At 41.7% G+C, this 19936-nt stretch overlaps 1 protein-coding gene and 1 pseudogene across 1 annotated transcript in view; one reads left to right on the top strand and one right to left on the bottom strand.

Annotated features, from left to right (window-relative positions):
• The window catches only part of LOC103668228 (cytochrome b-245 heavy chain), a 34349-nt gene extending 30897 nt beyond the window's left edge, over positions 1–3452 (top strand). Inside the window, exon 13 of the mRNA XM_008696457.2 lies at positions 1149–3452. Within this exon, the coding sequence (XP_008694679.2) occupies positions 1149–1275 (127 nt within the window). The 3' untranslated portion in view covers positions 1276–3452. The remainder of the gene's footprint in view (positions 1–1148) is intronic.
• Positions 3453–6963: 3511 nt separating this feature from the next.
• Positions 6964–11332, bottom strand: LOC103668316 (annotated as a pseudogene).
• Positions 11333–19936: the final 8604 nt, after the last annotated feature.

Raw genomic sequence — 19936 nt, 5'->3', positions numbered from 1 at the left:
CACTTTACGAGGGAGGCTTTAGATCACACCAAAATTACCTGGACAGTGATTCTATAGAAAGATGCTGGGGGTGGGGGGGCCTTTCTGAACCCTGCTTCTCCCAAGTGGGGCCGTAACTCAGTTCTTTCCTTTCAGCTCCTAAATCTCACTGGCATAGCTACTTCTTTTAATTCAATACGATTTAGACTTTTATCATTAAGGAGATACAGTCCCCACTTTCAGTTTTAGTTTTTGGGTCTAAAATCGTTAAGTTGCCAGACATCCTAGGGTCCTCTCTGCCTTCATTAAAGCTTTACCCATTCTGGAAGGTTGAGGGGTCCCTCTATCTTGCTAGAACACGTGATAAACTTAAGAAATCACCACAAATGTACCCTTCACACCTTTGCTTTTTATCCTTTAGCGAGCATACGAATCACTCGGGGGTCCTTTCACAGAGCAGATGCTGCCTTAGTAGGTTTGGAGCGGGACCTGAGAACCTTCATTCTCTTTTTTTAAAGATTTTATTTATTTATTTGAGAAGGAGAGAGAGAGAGCACATGAGCAGGGGGAGGGCAGAGGGAGAGGGAGAAGCAGGCTCCCCGCTGAACAGGGCTCGATCCCAGGACCCTGAGATCATGACCTGAGCCGAGGGCAGACGCTTCACTGACTGAGCCACCCGGGCGCCCCTGAGAATCTACTTCTTAAAAAGCTGACTAGGAGGCCACTGGTCTGGGACCACACCTTGAGGAAGTAGGCTTTAGCTTCTAAAACAGAAAGGGATGAAGCCCCGCCCAGCCGTTGGCAGAGTCCTCGAACCGAAAGCAGGTTTGTTCCTGATTTCTAGACGCTGGAGAGGGTTTGGGGATATAGAGCCCTGAAAGGAACTAGTCCACAGACTCACCACTTTCTGTGTGGCAGAGGTTTCTAGAAACTCTCCTCGAGGGCTATTTCCAAGGGAAGTCAACTGCCTTTTGCAACTGTCCCCACAACAGGGCTGAACCACTCTCCCACAGGGTAATCTGAACAGGGCCCATAGTGGAAAAGACAGAGGAGCAGGGGGGATGCTGCCCTAGAGCCTAAAGTCAAGAGGAAATACCCTCACGTGCTGTGTAGTCTGTCTCATCCAAAAGCCTGAAACGGTTTTATTTTTCCTTTCTTCCCCCCCAAAGTACCAGAATAGGAGTCTTCCTCTGCGGACCTGAAGCCTTGGCTGAAACCCTCAGTAAACAGTGCATCTCCAACTCTGAGTCTGGCCCCCGGGGAGTGCATTTCATTTTCAACAAGGAAAACTTCTAACTGGTCTCTTCCCATGAGATCAATGCAGGTTATGCCGCCAAATACCTAACCCAATAATGCTAGTTGATCATGTAAGTTCCCGCCTTAAAAAAAAAGAGAGAAAATGAATCTATAAGGGGAAGGTTTTCCCTGAAAGATGTGTTAAAGATTGTTTGATAGTGATAATTTGCATTTGTATGGGCTTTATGGTTTTCAGAGCACTTTTACAAACGTGATTTCATGTTTCACTCACAATATTGCCAGAGGAAGGTAGGACCAGGGTTCCTGGACTCAGCATTTAGGATAAAAAAAGAAAAACATAGGGACTCAAAATGGTGAAGTAACTTCCTGAAGATTATGAAGCGTGGACCAGATCTAGTTCGTGTGGCCCCAGGTTTGGTGGTCTTTCTGTGATACCAGGCCACCAGAAATAGGGTTCATATACTCCCAATAAGAAGCAACAGTCCAGGGAGTGGCCATTCATTTTCCGTTTTGTGTTATCTTTGTATCATTACTGTCATAGTGAATGAAATCTTCCAAATACTTAGGAGATAATATATGCTGAGAAGAGCAAACACTTAAGAGTGACAGGATGGCCATGGGGCAGACTCCAGCTTAGCTTTGCTAATTTATGTATTAGTCAGCATTTACAATGATGCTTGGTAGAGTGGATACTCAGTGAAAGTTTGTTGAATGAATGAATGAAAAGACATTTAGAACCATACAAGGCCCGGATAGAAATACTTTAAAGCCTTAAACTAAGAATTGTGACAAATATGTATCTGATATGCCCAGCTGCTTTAAATAGCATCTACCCCTTGTTTTATTTAAATACACACACAAAATGGCTCTTATTTGTGTGACTACTGGTTTATTGTTACATCATCCTCATCATCATCATCAAATTGATGTCCTAGAAACCAAAATCCCCAGCTTACTGTGTAGGTATTGAATTCACACCCAGTAGAACGTTCTAGATACCCATGAGTTCAAGAGAGAGTCTCTAAATCACTGTTAGTGTGGCCAGAAACAGGGTTTGGGTTTTTTTTCTTAGAACCGCTCTTATTTCTGGAAACTAAAAATAGCTTTATTTGCCCCACCCCGTGGAGCCACAGATATTTAGAACTACTTAACTTTGGTAATGATTAAGAAAGAGAAGAAAGCCGGAGGCAGGGCACAAGACTGGGTTAGGAGAAAAGGGAAGAGCAGGGGGAAATAGAACAGGAGGAGAGTGAGAGAAAGCAAAAAAGGCAAAAGGGAAGGGGAGAGGTGAGGGTCTCACCCTGGTCACTTTCTGCCCCAGATTCCTTAGTCTTGTATGTACTGAATGTCATTGAAGGGGGCTTACGCCTACTCATTTTCTGTTGATTCCATGTGGCAATGAATCTCAGATTCTGGCTGCAAATTTTGATGCTGGCTGGGCACATTCAGAGGACCGGGATGCAGTAGTAAGAACTCGGTTGTTCCTTTGGGCTCCCGGGATTCGCAGGTCACTGCAGGTCCGTCCTGACAAGCCAGGCTTGCCGTGGGCATGTTGTGTCCCCAAAATGTCCCAGCAAGGCTTTTTCTCAGAGAAACTTGGGTCTGGCCTGTTCACGCTGCTCCCTAGGTATCTGTTCATTCATTCACCAAATTTTTATTGTGCTATTACTCTGACTTCAGGCTCTGGTGCTCACAGTCTCAGTTCTTCCCACCAGAGTGTGAGCGGGAGGCAGAACCACAGTTCTAAGGAGTCTGAGAACCTTGGCCCTCTCTAACCTCCGTGGCACAAGTAAAACCAACTCCATTTGTTACTCTGAACACGTGTCTCCAGGATTTTTTTTTACCTTGATACCAACGTAGTTACCAGGACAGAGAGCCCTGCCCTGTGTTACCCTGGTTCTGAGATGAAAAATGAGTGTAAGAGTGCTCGTCATTACTCCATTCTTCTCCCAAGCCGCCGGCTGCCAGCTGCCAGCACAGCTCTTCTGGCTTCTAGTACTTAGCGCTTAGTATCAGGGACTGAGAGCATGATTAAGCATTGTTTTTAATCTCAAGGCTATGAAGGCTTTTCTTAGTTCCCCTGCTTTTGCAATATTGCATTTATGAAATTTGAGTACTTGTAGCTGTTGTATTTGAATAGTTTGTGGGGAGGGCGGGACCCTGGGAGATAATTCCTAGGAAGAATTAATAAAACTGTGCTTGACTATTAAAACAAATGAGCTCTCTTGGCGTCTGTGTTATCGATCTTCTTCGTATTAAAGGGTGGATTCACACAGCGAAGGTGTGCTCTGCCCCAGTGGGGCGGAGATTCTCTGTGTTTTTGCATGTGACGGGCCAAACCCGTCACGATTTATGGGTTGGGAAGGGAAAGCGGAGTACCGAGTCCGGTGCCCACGTCCTGGTGACCCTCACGGCACTGGTAGGAGACAAGAGTGTCACCTCACGGTGTGGACACAATCTCAGAGGCAAAGAAGCCCTAGTATGAGACCTCTTTTTTTCACTCCCACTCGTTTTGTAGGCTCTAACTTTGCAGTTAGGTGTCGTCAAGTCAGATTGTGAATATTTACATACGCTCACGGTTCTGTCTTGGCCGCTGCTCTGAATGAGTCCCTCAGTTATGATCTGCACGGTCTAGGAAATGGGTAGACGTGTGGGCATGTGTTCTTCTGGGGAGTTGGCAAGAGCTGCCACAAGGGGAGAGGACAGCACCTGAAACTAATGTCAGTGGGAGAAACAGCTAACATTTAGCAAAACACCTTCGAGTAAGCCAAACATTTTCCATACACTTCAGCTAATCCCTTAGGACACTGCAAGGTAGCCATTTTATCCCAATTTTGTTGATGAGAATGAGGCCGAGGAACGAGGGCAAACAATAGGCACAAGCCACCTCACAACTACTGTGTAACTGTGTCAACGTTAATGCACACCTTTCCGGTGAAAAAGTCCATGTTCTTTACACTACATTAGCAGATGAGTCAAGGTCTAAGTGACCAAGGATATATCCAAAGCTATCGCGCTAGGTACAGGTTATGCACTAAGAACAGATGGGTAACAGTGGCGGTATAAACCTCTAGTTTATGCCGTCTAAATATCTTGGCATCTTAGTTTAGAAGCGCTGGCTAACCCAATTTATGCCCATTTTTACTTTCATTGATTTATATTTATTTTATTTATAATGTTTCTTCAGCTTTATTGAGGTGGAATTGACCAATAAAATTGTAAGATATTTAAAGCATTACAACGTGATGATTCATCAAATAATGATTTTCCAAAGAACAACTTTTACCTATATAACCACAAGACAATGAACAAATCCAAGAAATTTAACACTGATACAAAACTATCATTTATTCTAGCGTCTATGGACAGGAGAATTTGTATCCTCCGTGCATCGCCTTAGGGTATAGGTACTGTCAGTTTGTCCTGGTATTGGTGGTATTAAGTTTGATCACCAGATTTCTCTGTTACAAATGTAAAGGTTTCATTTTACTTTTGTAACTAGGAAGTCACATTTGGGTAATACTCTGTGACCATATGAATCTCATTTTCTCCGATAGCCTTTTGCCCAGTCATTTTAGCATAAAGTAATGACATTTCACTGAATCCATTTTTCTAATGATGGTTACAAAATATCCGGATTCTTAAACCTCAATAATCTGTACAATATACAAAAGGTTGATTTAATACATTCATATATTGCAAAATGATTACCACCATATCCTTAGCTAACTGTCCCGTTACTTAATTACCATTGATTTTTGGGGATGAGAACATATAAGAGTTAGTCTCTTAGCAACATTCAAGTATATAATACAGTATTATTAGCCATAATCTCATTCTGTACCTTAGATCCCCAGAACTTGTTCATCTTGTAACTGTAAATTTGTATACTTTGACAAATATCTCTCAATGGCCCCCACACACCAGCACCTGGTAACCACCACGTTACTCTGTTTCTCTGAGTTCAGCTTTTATAGACCCCACATGTATGTGGGATCATACGGTATTTGTCTTTCTTTGTCTGACTTATTTCAGTTAGCATTATGCCCTCAAGTATTATCCAGGTTGTTGCAAATGGCAGAATTTCCTTCTTTCTCATGGCTGAACAATATTCCATTGTGTATTTATAAATCGTCTTCTTTATCCATTCCCCTGTTGCTGGGCACTTAGGTTGTTCCACTTCTTGGCTCTTGTGAAATAATGCTGCAGTAAACATGGGCATGCAGATATTTCCATGAGGTACTAATTTCAATTCTTTTGGATATATACCCAGAAGTGGGATTGCTGGATCATAGGGTAGTTCTATTTTTAATTTTTAATTTTTTGAGGAATCTGCATATTGTTTTCCACAGTGGCTGCACCAATTTACATTTCCACCAACACTACACAAGGAGTCCCTTTTCTCCACATTCTTGCCAGCTCTTGCTCTCTCTCATCTTTTTGATACTAGCCATTCTAACAGGTGTGGGATGATAGCTCATTGTGGTTTTAATTTGCATTTCCCTGATGATGAGTGATGTTGAACACCTTTTCATGTACCTGTTGGCCACTTCTATGTCTCCTTTGGAAAGCTGTCTATGTAATTCCTCTGCCCAATTTTTAATGGGATTGCTTGATTTTGCTTTTGAATTATAGGAGTTCTTTATGTGTTTTGTATATTAACCCCTCACCCAATGTATGATTTGCAAACATTTTACCCCATTCAATAGGTTGCCCTTTCATTTTGTTTGTTGTTTCCTTCACTGTGCAGAAGCTTTTTGGTTTGTAGTTCTGCTTAATTTTTGCTTTTGTTGTTTGTGGTTTTGGTATCATATCCAGGAAATCACTGCCAAGACCAGTATCCAGGAGTTTTCTTCTTATGTTTTTCTGTGGGAGTTTTATGGTTTCAGATCTTATGTTTAAGTCTTTAATCCATTTCAAGTTCGTCTTCGTGAGTAATGTAATATAGAAGAATTTCATTCTTTTCATGTGGTTATCCAGTTTTTCTAGCACGACTTATTGAAGAGACCATCCTTTCCCCCCATTGAGTATTCTCGGATCCCTCGTCAAGTATTAGTTGACCACATATGTGGGGATTTTTCTCTGGGCTCTCAATTCTGTTCCATTGGTCCATGTGTCCGTTTTTATGCCAGCACCATACTGTTTTGACTACTATAACTTGGTAGTATAGTTTGCCTCTGGCTTTGTTCTTTCTTAGGATTGCTTTGGCTATTCGGGGTCTTTTGTGGCTCCATACAAATTTTAGAATTGTTTATTCTATTTCTATGAGAACTGTCATCTGCATTTTGGTAGGGATTGCATTGAACATATAGATGGCTTTGGGTAATATGGACATTTTAACAATATTAATTCTCTTGATGCATAACATGAGATATCTTTCCATTTGTTTTTATCTTTTTCAATTTCTTTCATCCAATTCTTGTAGTTGTCAGTGTACAGATATTTCACTACCTCGCTTAAATTTATTCCTAAGTATTTTATTATTTTTGATGCTATCGTGAATGGGATTGTTTTATTTCTTTTTTAGATGGTTTTTTTTAGGTATAAGAAGTAAAAAGGACCACAAACTTTACTAAAAGTAAGTAAAGGTAACATATAATATGTACAGATGGCACATGGTGCCAATTTTATTTGCAGTTACTATAATACTCCAACTCATGTTTACAAGTTGCACCTTTGCCACAGCCTTGGCTTAATCTTGAACTAGTGCAGAATTTAGCTGTGCCGGAGTGCTGATCCTAGCATGCTTAGATGCGGCATACTTGTTCTTATAGTCATGGGCTTCGTAAGCCCGCGATTCACCATGACTATATTCTTAGCCAGGTGTTGCATAACATTTAGAAGGGATTCTTCAGTGTATGACAGATAATGCTGTCAAGTTGGTGTCCTTTCACGATTATTGAGAATTTTCAATGCTAGGCACAAAACTCCTGCCGCAATCTGAGAAGGAGGAAAGTGCACCATATCGTAGTCCAATATAGTTAGTTCCATCAGGTATTTGGCCAAAGAATGTTTCTCATCATCAACCCTCTCCAATCTTAGATGCTCTCTGAAGGAAATGCAGGGGTACGGGGCCGGCCCAGACCAACATTTAAAGATCTTAGAATCTTCATTCCCATCTGTCTGATTTGGTGCTTAGCGTAAGTGTTGTCAGTCACAAAGGCAAAGTCACCAATTTCTGGAGGGTACATTTCTTCATATTGGCTTGCGATAAATATGGAAGTGACACCAACCAGCTGCGGCATCTTCTTGGGCACACAAATATTCTGCATGAACTGATCGATAACGGAAACAGTCAGGTACACCGTCTCCTGCAGCAATCTGAATTTCATTTGAACCTGTTCTAGCCAGTCAATAAGGATGACTCTCGTGTGTCCAGTGACTTCACGACACAGTAGGTATTTTGGTCTGACTGCTTGCTCTTCCTCAAGTTGTCTCAGATCAGCATAAATATCTTTCGCGTATTCACTACAAAGGTTTGGATGAGCTCCATCTTCTGCATCCACATCATTCACTGCAAGAACACATCAGAGAATGCCTGACAGATATTCTTCCGCAGGGGCACATCCAGATGTCTCCACTGGGCTTGGAGAGGGAGTATCAACCAAAATTGGCTCAGGCAAAAGGTTTGCTTCTGGCTCTGGTTCTAGCACAGTCTCGGGGGCCTTTTCCAGAGGTTTAGGGATTTTTTTTTAAGCAATAACTTTTCCAGGAACCAAAGTTTTTGCTTCCTTTTTCAGAGGCAGTTTGGCCTGTGGTTGTTCACTGACTTTGTTACCCACGTCTCCGAGAGCTGTTCTAGGCCTCAGTCCGGACTTGGAGGCCACTACTGTGGCACATGCTTTGCTCCTGCCATACCGATCTTCACCTTATTTTCAACATTAACTTTCGTGTTCCTGGTGACCCGAGCACCATGGCTTCCTCTTCACCAGGCAGCAGCTCAGTGGGGAGAAGAGGAGCGCAGGAGCCACCAACGAGCCGGGGGCCTGAACCCACTGCAGAGCAACAGCCGTTCCTCTGCAGCACACCGGGCTCTTTTTTAGATGTTTTGTTGTTAGTGGAGGTTGATTTTTGTATCCTGCACCTTTACTGAATTCATTGATTAGTTCTGGCAGTAGTTTGGTGGAGTCTTGACAATTCTTTCTACGCAAGATCATATCATCTACGAACAAAGACAGCTTTACTTTTCCCTTTACTATTTGGATGTCTTTTATTTACTTTTCTTGCCTGATTGCTCTGGCCAGGACTCCCAGTACTTTGTTGAATAGAAGTGAAGAGAGTAGGCACCCTTGTCCTGTTCCTAATGTTAGAGAAAAAGCTTTCAACCTTTCACCATTGAGTATGATGTTAGCTGTGGGCTTGTCATGTTATGTCCTTACTGTGTTGAGGTATCTTCATTCTATAGCCAATTTGTGAGAATTTCTATCATGAAAGGATTGTGTATTTTGTCAAATGCTTTTTCTACATCTGTTGAGATGGTCATATGATTTTTATTTTTCTATTAATGTGGTATATTACATTTATTGATTTGTGTATGTTGAATAATCTTTGAATCTCAGGGACAAATCCCACTTGATCAGGGTGTATGATCCTTTTAATGTGCTGTTGAATTTGGTCTGTTAATATTTTGTTGAGAATTTTTGCATCTGTGTTCTTTAGGGTTATTAGCCTATAATTTTATTTTTCTTGTGATGTCCTTATCTGGCCTTGGTATCAGGGTAATGCTGGCTTTGTAAAATGACTTTGGGAGTATTCCCTCCTTCCCACTTTTTTGGAAGAATTTGGGAAGGATTGGGGTTAATTCTTCTTTTTTTTTTAAGATTTATTTATTTATTAGAGAGGGAGAGTGTGCATGCATGAGGAGGGAGGGGCAGAGGAAGAGAATCATTAAGCAGACTCCCTGCTGAGCCAGGAGCCGGAGGGGGCTTGATCTCAAGACCCTCATATCATGATCTGAGCCGAAACCAAGAGTCAGACTCTCAACAGACGAGCCACCCAGGCACCCCAGGGTTAATTCTTCTTTAAATGTTTGGTCCTAGAGTTTTCTCTTTTTTTATTTTATTTTTATATTTTTTTATTTTAATGTTTTTTTATTATATTATGTTAGTCACCGTACAGTACATCCCCGGTTTCTGATGTAAAGTTCGATGATTCATTAGTTGCGTATAACACCCAGTGCACCATGCAATACGTGTCCTCCTTACTACCCATCACCAGTCTATCCCATTCCCCCACCCCCTCCCCTCTGAAGCCCTCAGTTTGGTCCTAGAGTTTTCTGTGTTAGGAGGTCTTTGATTACTGATTCAATCTCCTTACTTTTTATTGGTTTCTTCAGATTTGTATTTCTTCATGATTCAGTCTTGGTAGATTGTATATTTCTAGGAATGTGTCCATTTCTTCTAGGTTGTCCAGTTCGTTGGTGTATAATTATTCATGGTGTTCTCTCATGATCCTTTGTATTTCTGTGGTATCAGTCGTAATGTCTGTTTCATTTATGATTTCGTTTGTTTGAGTCCTATCTCTTTTATTCTGAGTTAGTCTAGCTAAACTTTTGTCAATTTTGTTTATCTTTTACAAAAATACCAGCTCTTAGTTTCATTGATATTTTGTTATTTCTCTGGTATTTGTTTTATTTATTTTTGCTCTGGTCTTCATTTCCTTCCTTCTGCTAACTTTGGGTCTAGTTTGTTTTTCTATTTCTAGTTCCTTGAGAATTAAAGTGAGGTTGTTTATTTGAGTTGTTTCTGTAGGCATTTACTGCTGTAAACCTCCCTCTTAGAACTGATTTTGCAGCATCCCATAGATTTTAACATGTTGGGCTTCCATTTTTGTCATTTTAGGGATATTTCCTAGATTACCTTTGATTTCTTCTTTGACCCATTGGTTATTCAGGAGTATTTACTTAATGTCCACATATTTGTAAATTTCCCAGTTTCCTCCTGCTATTGATTTCCAGTTTTGTACCATTATGGTCAGAAAAGACACTTAGGATTTCAATCTTCTTAAATTTGCTAAGACTTGTTTTATGACCTACCATTTGATCTATCCTGGAGAATGTTTTGTGTGCATTTGAGAAGAATATTTATTCTGCTGCTTTTGGATGGAGTGTTCTGTATGTGTCTGTTATTTCCATTTGGTCTAAAGTATGGTTCAAATCCAACGTTTCCTTGATTTTCTTTCTAGATGGTCTATCCATTGTTGAGAGTGGGGTATTGAAGTCCCCTACTATTATTGTATTTTCTATTTCTCCTTTCAGATCTGTTAGCATTTGCTTAATAAATTTAGAGACTCTAATGTTATCTGCATATATATTTATGATTATTATATCTTCTTGACTAATTGATCCCTTTATTGTTATATGACCATCTTTGTCTCTTATTACCATTTTTGGCTTAAAGTCTTTCTTCTGATGTAACTATAGTTACCTGTTTTCTTTTGGTTTCCACTTGTGTGGAATATATTTTGCCATCTCTTTCAGCCTATGTGTGTTCTTAAACCTGAAGAGTCGCTTGTAGGCAGCATACAGTTGGATCTTATTTTTTATCTATCCAGCCACTCCGCCTCTGGATTGGAGATTCGGTCCTCTAACATTTAGCATAATTATTGATAGTCAACGATGTACTAATGCCACCTCTGAAATTGTTTTCCAGACATTTTGTAGTTCCATTTTTCTTTGCCTCCTTTTTACTGCCTTCCTTTGTAAATTAATGATTTTCCATAGTGCTATGCTTTGATTCCCTTCTCTTTATCTTTTGTGAATGTATTATAAATTTTTGCTTTATGAATCCCATGAGGTTTACATAAACATGATATATATACATACATATCAGTCTATTTTATACTGATAAGAATTTAATTTTGATCACATACAAAACTATATGCTTTTACTCCTTTTGTTTTCGATGTCATCATTTACATCTTTTTATATTGTGTAGTCATTAATAAATTGTTGAAGCTATAGCTATTTTTAATACTTTTTCCTTTAACCTTTACTCTAGAGTTAAGTAGTTACCATATCACTATACTACAGTATTAGAAGATTCTATATCTGACTCTGTGCTTACCTTGTGTGTTGTATATCTTCACATGTTTTCATGTTGTTAATCAGCATCCTTTTGTTGCAGCTTGAAGGATTCTTTTCAGCGTTTCTTGTAGGGTAGATTTATTGGTGATGAATTCCTTTGGCTTTGTTTATTAGGGAAAGTCCTTATTTGGCCTTCAGCTCTGAAAAGGAGTGTCGCTGGGTAAAGTATTCTTGGTTTGCACTTTCTTTCAGCACTTTGAATATATCATTCCGTTCTCTCCTGGCCTGTAAGTTCTCTGCTGAGAAATCAGTTAATAGCCTTATGTGGGTTTCCTAGTATGAGATAGTTTTCCTTCTCTTGCTGCTTTTAAAATCGTCTTATTGTTTGTTTTTTTTTTTTTAGACGGTTTTGTTATTATGTGTCTGGAAGAAAGTTGTTTTGGATTAAAATTTTTAGGTGACCTATTAGCTTTATGAACTTGGATGTTCAAATCTCTTCCCAGAGTTGAGAAGTTCTCAGCCCTTATTTCTTTAAATAAGCTTTCTACCCCTTTCCCCATCTCTTCCCTTTCTGACCTCCGATGACATATACATTATTTCTTTTTATGGTGTCCTATCACTTACTCTTTTTTTTTCCTTTTTTGCTCCTGGACTAGAGAATTTCCATTGGCTTTCCTCCTAGCTCACTGACTCTTCTGCTTGCTCAAGTCTGCTGCTGGAGCTCTCAATTGTATTCTTCGATTCAGTCATTGTATTCTTTAGCCCCAAAATTTCTGTTCGGTTCTTTTTAATTTTTTTAATCTCTTTGTAGCACTCTTCATTTTGTTCTTGTATTGTTTTCCTGATATTAAATTGCTTATCTGAGTTCTCTTGTAGTGATCTGAGCATCTGCAGAATAGTTTGTCAGGCAATTCCTGGATCTCCATATCTTTGGGGCCAGCTGCTGGGGTTTTACTCTATTCCTTTGTGGTGTCATGTTTCCCTGATTCTTTGTGATCCCTGTAGCTTTGCATTGGTGTCTGCACATTTGAAGAAGCAGTCACCTCTCTTAGACTTTATGGACTGAGTTCAGTAAAGGAAACCTTTTGCCTGTGGGAGGGGGCACATTGGATCATGTAATCCACTAGGTCTGGGGGGGCAAGGTGCCAAGCGTGGGGGTATGTGGCAGCACCAGGTCTGGGGAAGTGTGCTGTCTCTTTGGCTCAGGCCACGGGGACCCACAGCATCAATAACTATGTGGTCCTTGTGGGCACTATGAGTCTGCAGTGGCTGCAAGTGCTGTTGGGGTCTTAAATGGCACCTCCAGTTCTAGTAGTTATGGATCAGGGCAGGCAGTGGTGGTGTACAGAGCTGGTGGCATACACCCACTGAACTATGGGGGCCAGCTGCAGACGCTTTGCCATGGCTGGGGCCAGTGGCAGACACACTCGTAGTGATGGGCACCAGGGCAGGTAGCAAGGGCTGGGGCTAACTATGGGCTCACTAGCAGCTGCAGAGGACCTGACTGTCGCCGTGCTGTCCTGTGGCTGCATACTCTCCCCGCAGGAGTGCACGCTGGTGACAGGTTCAGGCTGGGGTGTACATCTACAAAGCTGGTGGGGCTAGCTGTAGGTAGGCATGGGGGTCCCTGCCAGTGATGGGAGACAGGGCTTGATCTGGGCCCGCAAGCAGCTGCAAAGGCCCCAGTTGTTGGTGCAATCACCCATGGCTGGGTACACTCCCCCCTGTGCTCTACAGTAGAGGCCGATGACTGGTGTCAGGCCAGGGGTGGGCAGGTACACAGCTGAAGGGGCTAGCCCTCAGAGCAGGCACGGTAGGGAGGTCAGCTAGGGGGACCTAGACTGATGTGTTGCATTTGTGCAGCTGCAGAAGCTAGAGCTGGCTGTGAGCGTGGCTCCTGGGCTCTGGCGGGGGTGGGCAGGGACTCTAATGGGTGGCGTCTTCCAGTTGCCCAGCCACAGAGACTTCAATGGCTGCGGGTGCTGGTCCCGGGCCCCCGTGGGGCAGCGAGGGGCAGGAGAGACTCAAGCAGCTGGCATCAGCAAGTGAATACCCGTGGGGTAGAAGCTGCGGAGACGTGCACGGGGTCCGTGGCAGCCGTGCTGACCCTCGGCTTCATCAGTGGCAAAATCTGCTGAGTTTTTCTGCACAGCAGGTCTCTATGAACACTGATTGCTGCTGCTACATGTTTGCTAATAACAGCCTCTGCTTTTCTTCCTTATTCTTAGCTGGCTCAACACATCTGCTCTTTGCAGGTCTGGGTGGGGTGAAACTGAAGCGGAACCTTCGTGCAGTGTCCCAAGAGGCTGGGGAAACTGGTCAGTCAGCCCGCTCTTTTCGGGTGAGAGGAACTTTATAGCTGGGAAGTTCCCTCTTGGTGTTAAACAACGCTGGCCGGGGAGATGGGGTGATGTAGGCAAAAAGAATCTGTTTTCCTTCTCTCTTTGTGTGACTACTCTCAGTGTTTGTTCCACTGTGTTTCCAAATTGTCCCACGTGGACTCTAGAGCTCTCGCAGAGCTGTTTTGGTTCAGGTATCCATGTGTCTAATTATCAATCTTTGTGGGGAGGGAGACTGGGCAGCCGGGTTCTCCTAGGTCACCGTTTGTTCCGTGTAACCTAATTTTTACTTTAAATTAAGATCGCACCTATCAAGCAATGAAATTATTTTGCTTGGAGAAAAGAAGCTTCAATAATATTTATGACATTTACTTTTTGATATGTATTTTGTTTATCATGTGTTTCTATCTGGCAGAGAATGGCCAGTTATTGTCCGTGTCATGTGGTGTGTGCGTGCGGGTATTATGAAATAAAATTGCATGAGGAAGAGGCTAAGTTATAAAAGGAAAGAATTTCACAGATGTGTGTGTTGTTGGGTAAAAAACAAATTGCTGATGAAGGCTAGGATGTCGGGCCCCTAGAGATTTCTAAAAAATTCGACGAAAGAGCAACCAGCTGGCCTGAGATTTTCTTAAAACTGTCGTCTTTATCACCGTGATGAGGAATGAGGTGGTGTCAGCAATTGGATATTGCAGTTAATCCTAATTCTTGCTAACAGAGTATCAGTTTTCAAGGAATCGGGGTACCATAGTTAAAGAAGAAACTAAATTTTGATGTATACTGCGTTGTGGTAAAAGGAAGTACTAAGAAAGACTGGACAGGAAAAGCAGTCACTGTGAGTTTATTTTCACATCTTACTCTGAGAACTAAACGATCCCGGAGACTGTGCCTCTCTGACTTTTGCAAGCAGCCCAAAGGATTCTATCCTGAAATGTATCCTTCAGAGAAGACTACTGCAAATACAGTAAACCTGATTTATATTTTAAAAAATCGGGCTCGAAAGTTCTTCATAAATTTTAGAATTGCATTAACAGATTAAGTAATCACTGTTTACCATTATGTTAGATCACTCGATTGCTAAACATTGCTTCCTCTTTTCAGTCATGCATTTCCCAATTAAGTAACAATAAATTCTCTAAGCTCCCACTCACATGGAAACAGCTAAACATCACTCTTTCGGGTCAGATGGGGGGAAATTCTGGGCATAAGAAATGAGTCACCATTGTCCTTCCTGAGGGATTTTAGAGCAAATTTCAGGGCTCCTTGCATTGGTTGATAAGAAAAACCCCCACCATGCTCTCTAAACAGCTCCCGAGGTAAATTACTGCACCTGGCACGCAGGGCGCACCATTCACATGGTGGCTGTTCCAGGTCCAGCTACTGAAGGTCCGCAGAGCTCTCTGACCGTATCCTGTTTCCCAGTTGGAGGTTCTGCATCACCCACAACTAAAACATTAGACTCAGATACCCGCGTTGTCAACTTCGCGCTGCCTCTGTCACCTGGTGTTTCGTTCTGCTAGGGCAGAGGTGCCTGGGCCTTTACTGAGATCAAAGGCAACAGCAAGTTTGGCTCCGTCCAACGCACAGTGGATGCAGGCCGTCCAACACCCTTTAAGAATAGGAGTTTTTGCACTTTTCTCTTTTGTAGCGAATGTTCAGCAGACTTTACTTTCCATTTGGTGTATATAAAAATGCATTTTGAGACATCTTCTTTAAGGTATTACATACCAGAAGGTATGGAGATGGGAACAGGGAAAAAAATCAAACATAAGTCTGGTATCAGCATTAACTACAGGGAGTGACACAAAGTAGGGAATATTAAAATAAAATGGAGTGGTTATTTTTCCTTGCTTTTAAAAAAGTAAATAATGCTTAAACTGATTTCCGTTTGGCCCCAGTTTTCTACTTCCCTCTGTATCCATGTCCTCCGTAATGTGGCTTTGCAGTTCCTTCCATCAAGAGGAGCAGACTGTTTGCTCACCCCTTGAAGCTGGCCTATTCTTGTGACTCGCACTGACCAGTAGGATGCAGCAGAATTGATATGCGAGTTCCAGAGGCTAGGCCTCAAGAAACCTGGCATGCTTCTGCTCTATCTTTTGCTCTTTTACCTTTTCCATGATGGTGTGTCTGAGCTAGCTTGCTTGGGGGTGAAATGTGTAGGGCAGAGCATTTTCAGCCTAGTAGCGCCCACCAAGACACCAGACATCTGAGAGAGAGCCCAAGATTAAGAGAATTTTCTAGGCAACCTACAGCTGACTGCAGATGCGTAAGTAAGCCCAGCTCACATCACCAGAACCGCCCAGATGACCTGCAGACGCGTAGAAAATGTAAATAAGTGTTGTTTAAAGCCTCTAACTTTGGGGTAATTTGTCATGCAACAAAGCCACTGATATAAATAGCATCAAAAATTGACGAAAGAGACGGACAGGTCCAGCGTGAGAGTTTAGGTGATCATACCCATGCTTACATTGCGTGGCACACTTCTCTGCGGATTACCGTAAGCAACATATTGACTTTATTTGGAGAAAAACAGTATATCTTCTAAATCGTCGTGACTTACATGGAGTTACGCTTGCTTTGAAAATCCCAGTGCTCATAGAGCCTAAGGGCTTTGCCATCTAAAAATAGAGGTGATTTTTATTAGACAATTCTATCCCCATAGCTAGCACATTGTTTCATCCATGTAGAAATAAGCTAGCTGGCAATCTTACTATCTGAAATAGAAGTAAAAACTGGGGATGAGGACAGGAGGAAGTGTCTGGGCAACCAAAATGGAACTAAAATCCACAAACGTTACCTTAAACTCTGGCAAAACCAGTCAGAAGCTCTCTCAGAGCTTTTTCAACTTGCCATAACGAGCTTAGTGATCTTGGTCCCAAATCCGTGCTTAATGAGAAGTGGTGAGTTAAAAGAAGAGAGAAGGGGTTTTAGAGGAAGGTATACATGCAATGATAACAAGAGACACAGAGACAAGAGAACCTAAAGGAAGGGCAAAGAAGGAACACTACAAGCAGACTCAGAGACTCAGAAGCACAGCAGTCTGGGGTCATTATAACAGGAAAGCGTCTCCTACCTCAACAGAACCGAAGAGCATCATCACACTGCATTTCTTTCTTTCTTCACTCATTCATTCAATCGTTCATTCATTCATTCATTCATACATTTATTCAACAAATGCTATGTATACTGAGCTTTTTCTCTGGTCAGTGTACTGTCCAGGACCTAAAGGACTGAGAATATTAATTAGAACTTACAATTTGGTACAAGAATACGTGTAATGGCAATCATGTTTTGAACAGTCCACTGACAAAGCATGGTAAGTCAGCTAAAATAGTCATACATAATGGTTAAGATTTTTGCCCACGCCCATGTTTAAAAGGTAAATCTTTAGTCATCCGGAAAGTGCACACATTGAGAATGACTTGTGTCAGGTGTTCCCAGATGGCTTAAGTTTCGTATCATTAGTATGTCCATTTCCAGTACAGTAATGTTCAGATTTCTGGGGAAGAGGAAAAGAGAACTTGTGTAGATTCTGCCTAAATAAGTAAAATTTGTTGGGTGCCTGGGTGGCCCAGTGGCTTAAGCGTCTGCCTTTGGCTCAGGTCATGATCCCAGGGTTCTGGGATCCAGCCGCACATTGGGGGGTCTCTGCTCAGCAGGGAGCCTACTTCTCCCTCTGCCTCTGCCTCCCTCTATCTGTCTCTCATGAATAAATACAGATAATCTTTTTAAAAAATAAGTAACATTTGTTTATAAATTAAAGGTAAAAATAAAGAACTAGGTTGCTTTAAAATCAGGGAGGGAAAATAAAAAATATATGATGTTTAAGGCATTAAAAGAAGAAAAATAGAGTTTTATTTTTCTAAAAGTAAGTCCTTAAATCTTCTGCTGGAAGTGAAAAATACAGAATATATTAACAACTTTTTCACTTGCCCTTTTCTTTACGGTATTTTAAAAACGCAATTAGTTATTTTCATAAATGGAGATGTGTTGACCTGCTGGATAAAGTTTGGCTGCAGGTGGTGCTGACTGCTTTGAGATGGCAGATAACTATTAACTTGACTCTAGAAGTTTACACTGGCCAAATGAATCAAAAACAAGCCTAACATTTAGAAAAAGATAGTCCTGTAAAGCAGTCATGAAACACACAAGTCACATGGCAAACACAGATTCAACTACGTAATAAACATTTAGAGGCTTCCAGTTCAAGGTGGCGAACTAACCCTAAGCAATTTTCCTTCTATCTCCCCCAAGGTTCTTAAAGTGCATTTTAAAAAGAGATAATAGTATAACTACCCATGCAAGAGACTAGGTGAGGACCTCAAGGGTTAAAAGGTTTCAACATATTCCTAGAAGCTGAATAATTGGTAGAGAAATGATAATTCATGAATTAGGAGGAAGGAAACCAAACCCAGAAGTATCTGAAGAGGAGGCCAAAGCTTAGAAAGATGCCCTACTTATCCTGAAGAATGCCAGGGAGTTTAGGGACACGGGAATGCCAGATACAAAGGAGGAGAAGAGTGACATGGAACTGAAAAGAGTGGAGTTCGTTATTCAACCAACAGAAGTTCCAGAAAGACAATACAGAGATAGCAGGTGCAAGAAAAGTAACAAAGAAAATAAAAGATAATTTATCTGAGCTAAATAACACACATCATCATGTTGATAGGGTCCATTGAGTAACTAGTAGACATGACATATATGTACATATATATTAATAATATGTTACTATTTTTAATTTGGGGGCTGAGTTGTGTGCTAGGATTATTTTTCCTTCTTTATGGCTCTAATGTCATGACTATAACTCTGAAAAGGGAATATTCCTAGAGTGATATTTAAATAGATTCCTTTTTTTTAATCTTCCCATCGTATTCTTGTCTGTTTTCCATTGGTCAAGTTCACTTCAAGGGAATATAAGCCTTTGTGATATTGGGATATAATAAGAAATATACATACTTTGTTTTTTGTTCCAGGCTTCTGGCCAGAGCTCTTAAAACCTTTGTAATTTCCTAAGCAATAAAGGTGCTAGAAACATCTTTGGTTCTAACATTGGTCTTTGACCCAATTCCTGACAGAGAACTCCCAAATCTTTTGGAATTTCCTGAGTGATAAGAACATGTTTGGTTCTAATGACATGACTCTTGATGGGCTCCTGGGTGGCTTCAGGATGGAGGCTGGTCACCTGAAAGACTGCGCCATGATTAGAAACTTGGAACTTTCAGTCCTACTCCCCATTCTCCAGGGAGGGGAGAGGGGCTGGAGACTAAGTTAATAATTGATCCAGGGTATGTGATGAAGCCTCTATAAAAATCTCTGAGCTACAGAGTTTGGAGAGCTTCCAGGTTGTTGGACTCATCAAGGTGCTCAGAGGGTGACACAGCCCCAGAAGGCAGAAAAACTCAGCCCCTCCCACACGCCTGGCCTTTTGTGCTTCCTCCACCTGGCTGTTCCTGCCTTGTATCCTTTTGTAATGAGCTGGGGATCTGATAGGTAAATGGTTTTCCTGAGTTCTGTGAGCCCCTCTAACAAATGACCAAACCTGAAGAGGGGGTCATGGGAACTCTGACTCACAACCAATCAGTCCGAAGTACAGATGACAACCGGAGACTCGTGACTGGCATCTGATATGGGAGCAGTGTTGTGGGACTGAGCTCTGAACTTGTGAGATCTGAGTTAACTCCAGGTAGATGGTGTCAGAACTGAAGTGAATTGTAGGACACCCAGCTGATGTTGGAAATTTGGTCAGTATGGGAAAATGTCTACACATTTGGTGACCAGAAGTGAAGCAGTGTTGAGAGGAAAAACAGTTCTTCCTTTTCATCACTCCCCCCACCAACACACACACACACACACACACACACACACACACACACACACTTTTGGGTTGCTTCATCCAGCCTCAGTGGCAGGTCAGAAACTAGACCTCCTGTGCTGTGTTGGGACATTTCATTGAGGTCTGGAAGAAAAGGAGCGATACCACACAGATGGGGCTCTGCCCAAGATGGCCATTAAGGAGGCATTTGAGGCAACCGGAGAGGAAGCACGGTTTGTGTCCTTTAACCCAGCTAAACACTCAACTATGAGGCAGAACAAAAATATTTTCAGACTTCCATTTCCTTTTTTAAATTTATTGAGATATGACATTATGTAAAGTGAAGTGTATAATGAACACTGATCTTAAATGTATAACTCAAGAAATTTGTGCATACATAGGTACCTGTGTAACACCGCCCAGATCAATATATAGAGCATTTCTGGAACCCGATTTCCATCATGCCCCTTGACAGTCAATACCCTGCCCCCTAGAGGTAACCACTGTTCTTGCCTTCTAATATCA

This window comes from Ursus maritimus (genome assembly GCF_017311325.1).
Source record: "Ursus maritimus isolate PB19 chromosome X unlocalized genomic scaffold, ASM1731132v1 scaffold_X1, whole genome shotgun sequence".
Classification (NCBI taxonomy): Eukaryota; Metazoa; Chordata; class Mammalia; order Carnivora; family Ursidae; genus Ursus; species Ursus maritimus.
This window is presented reverse-complemented; position numbering and strand designations above follow the sequence as displayed.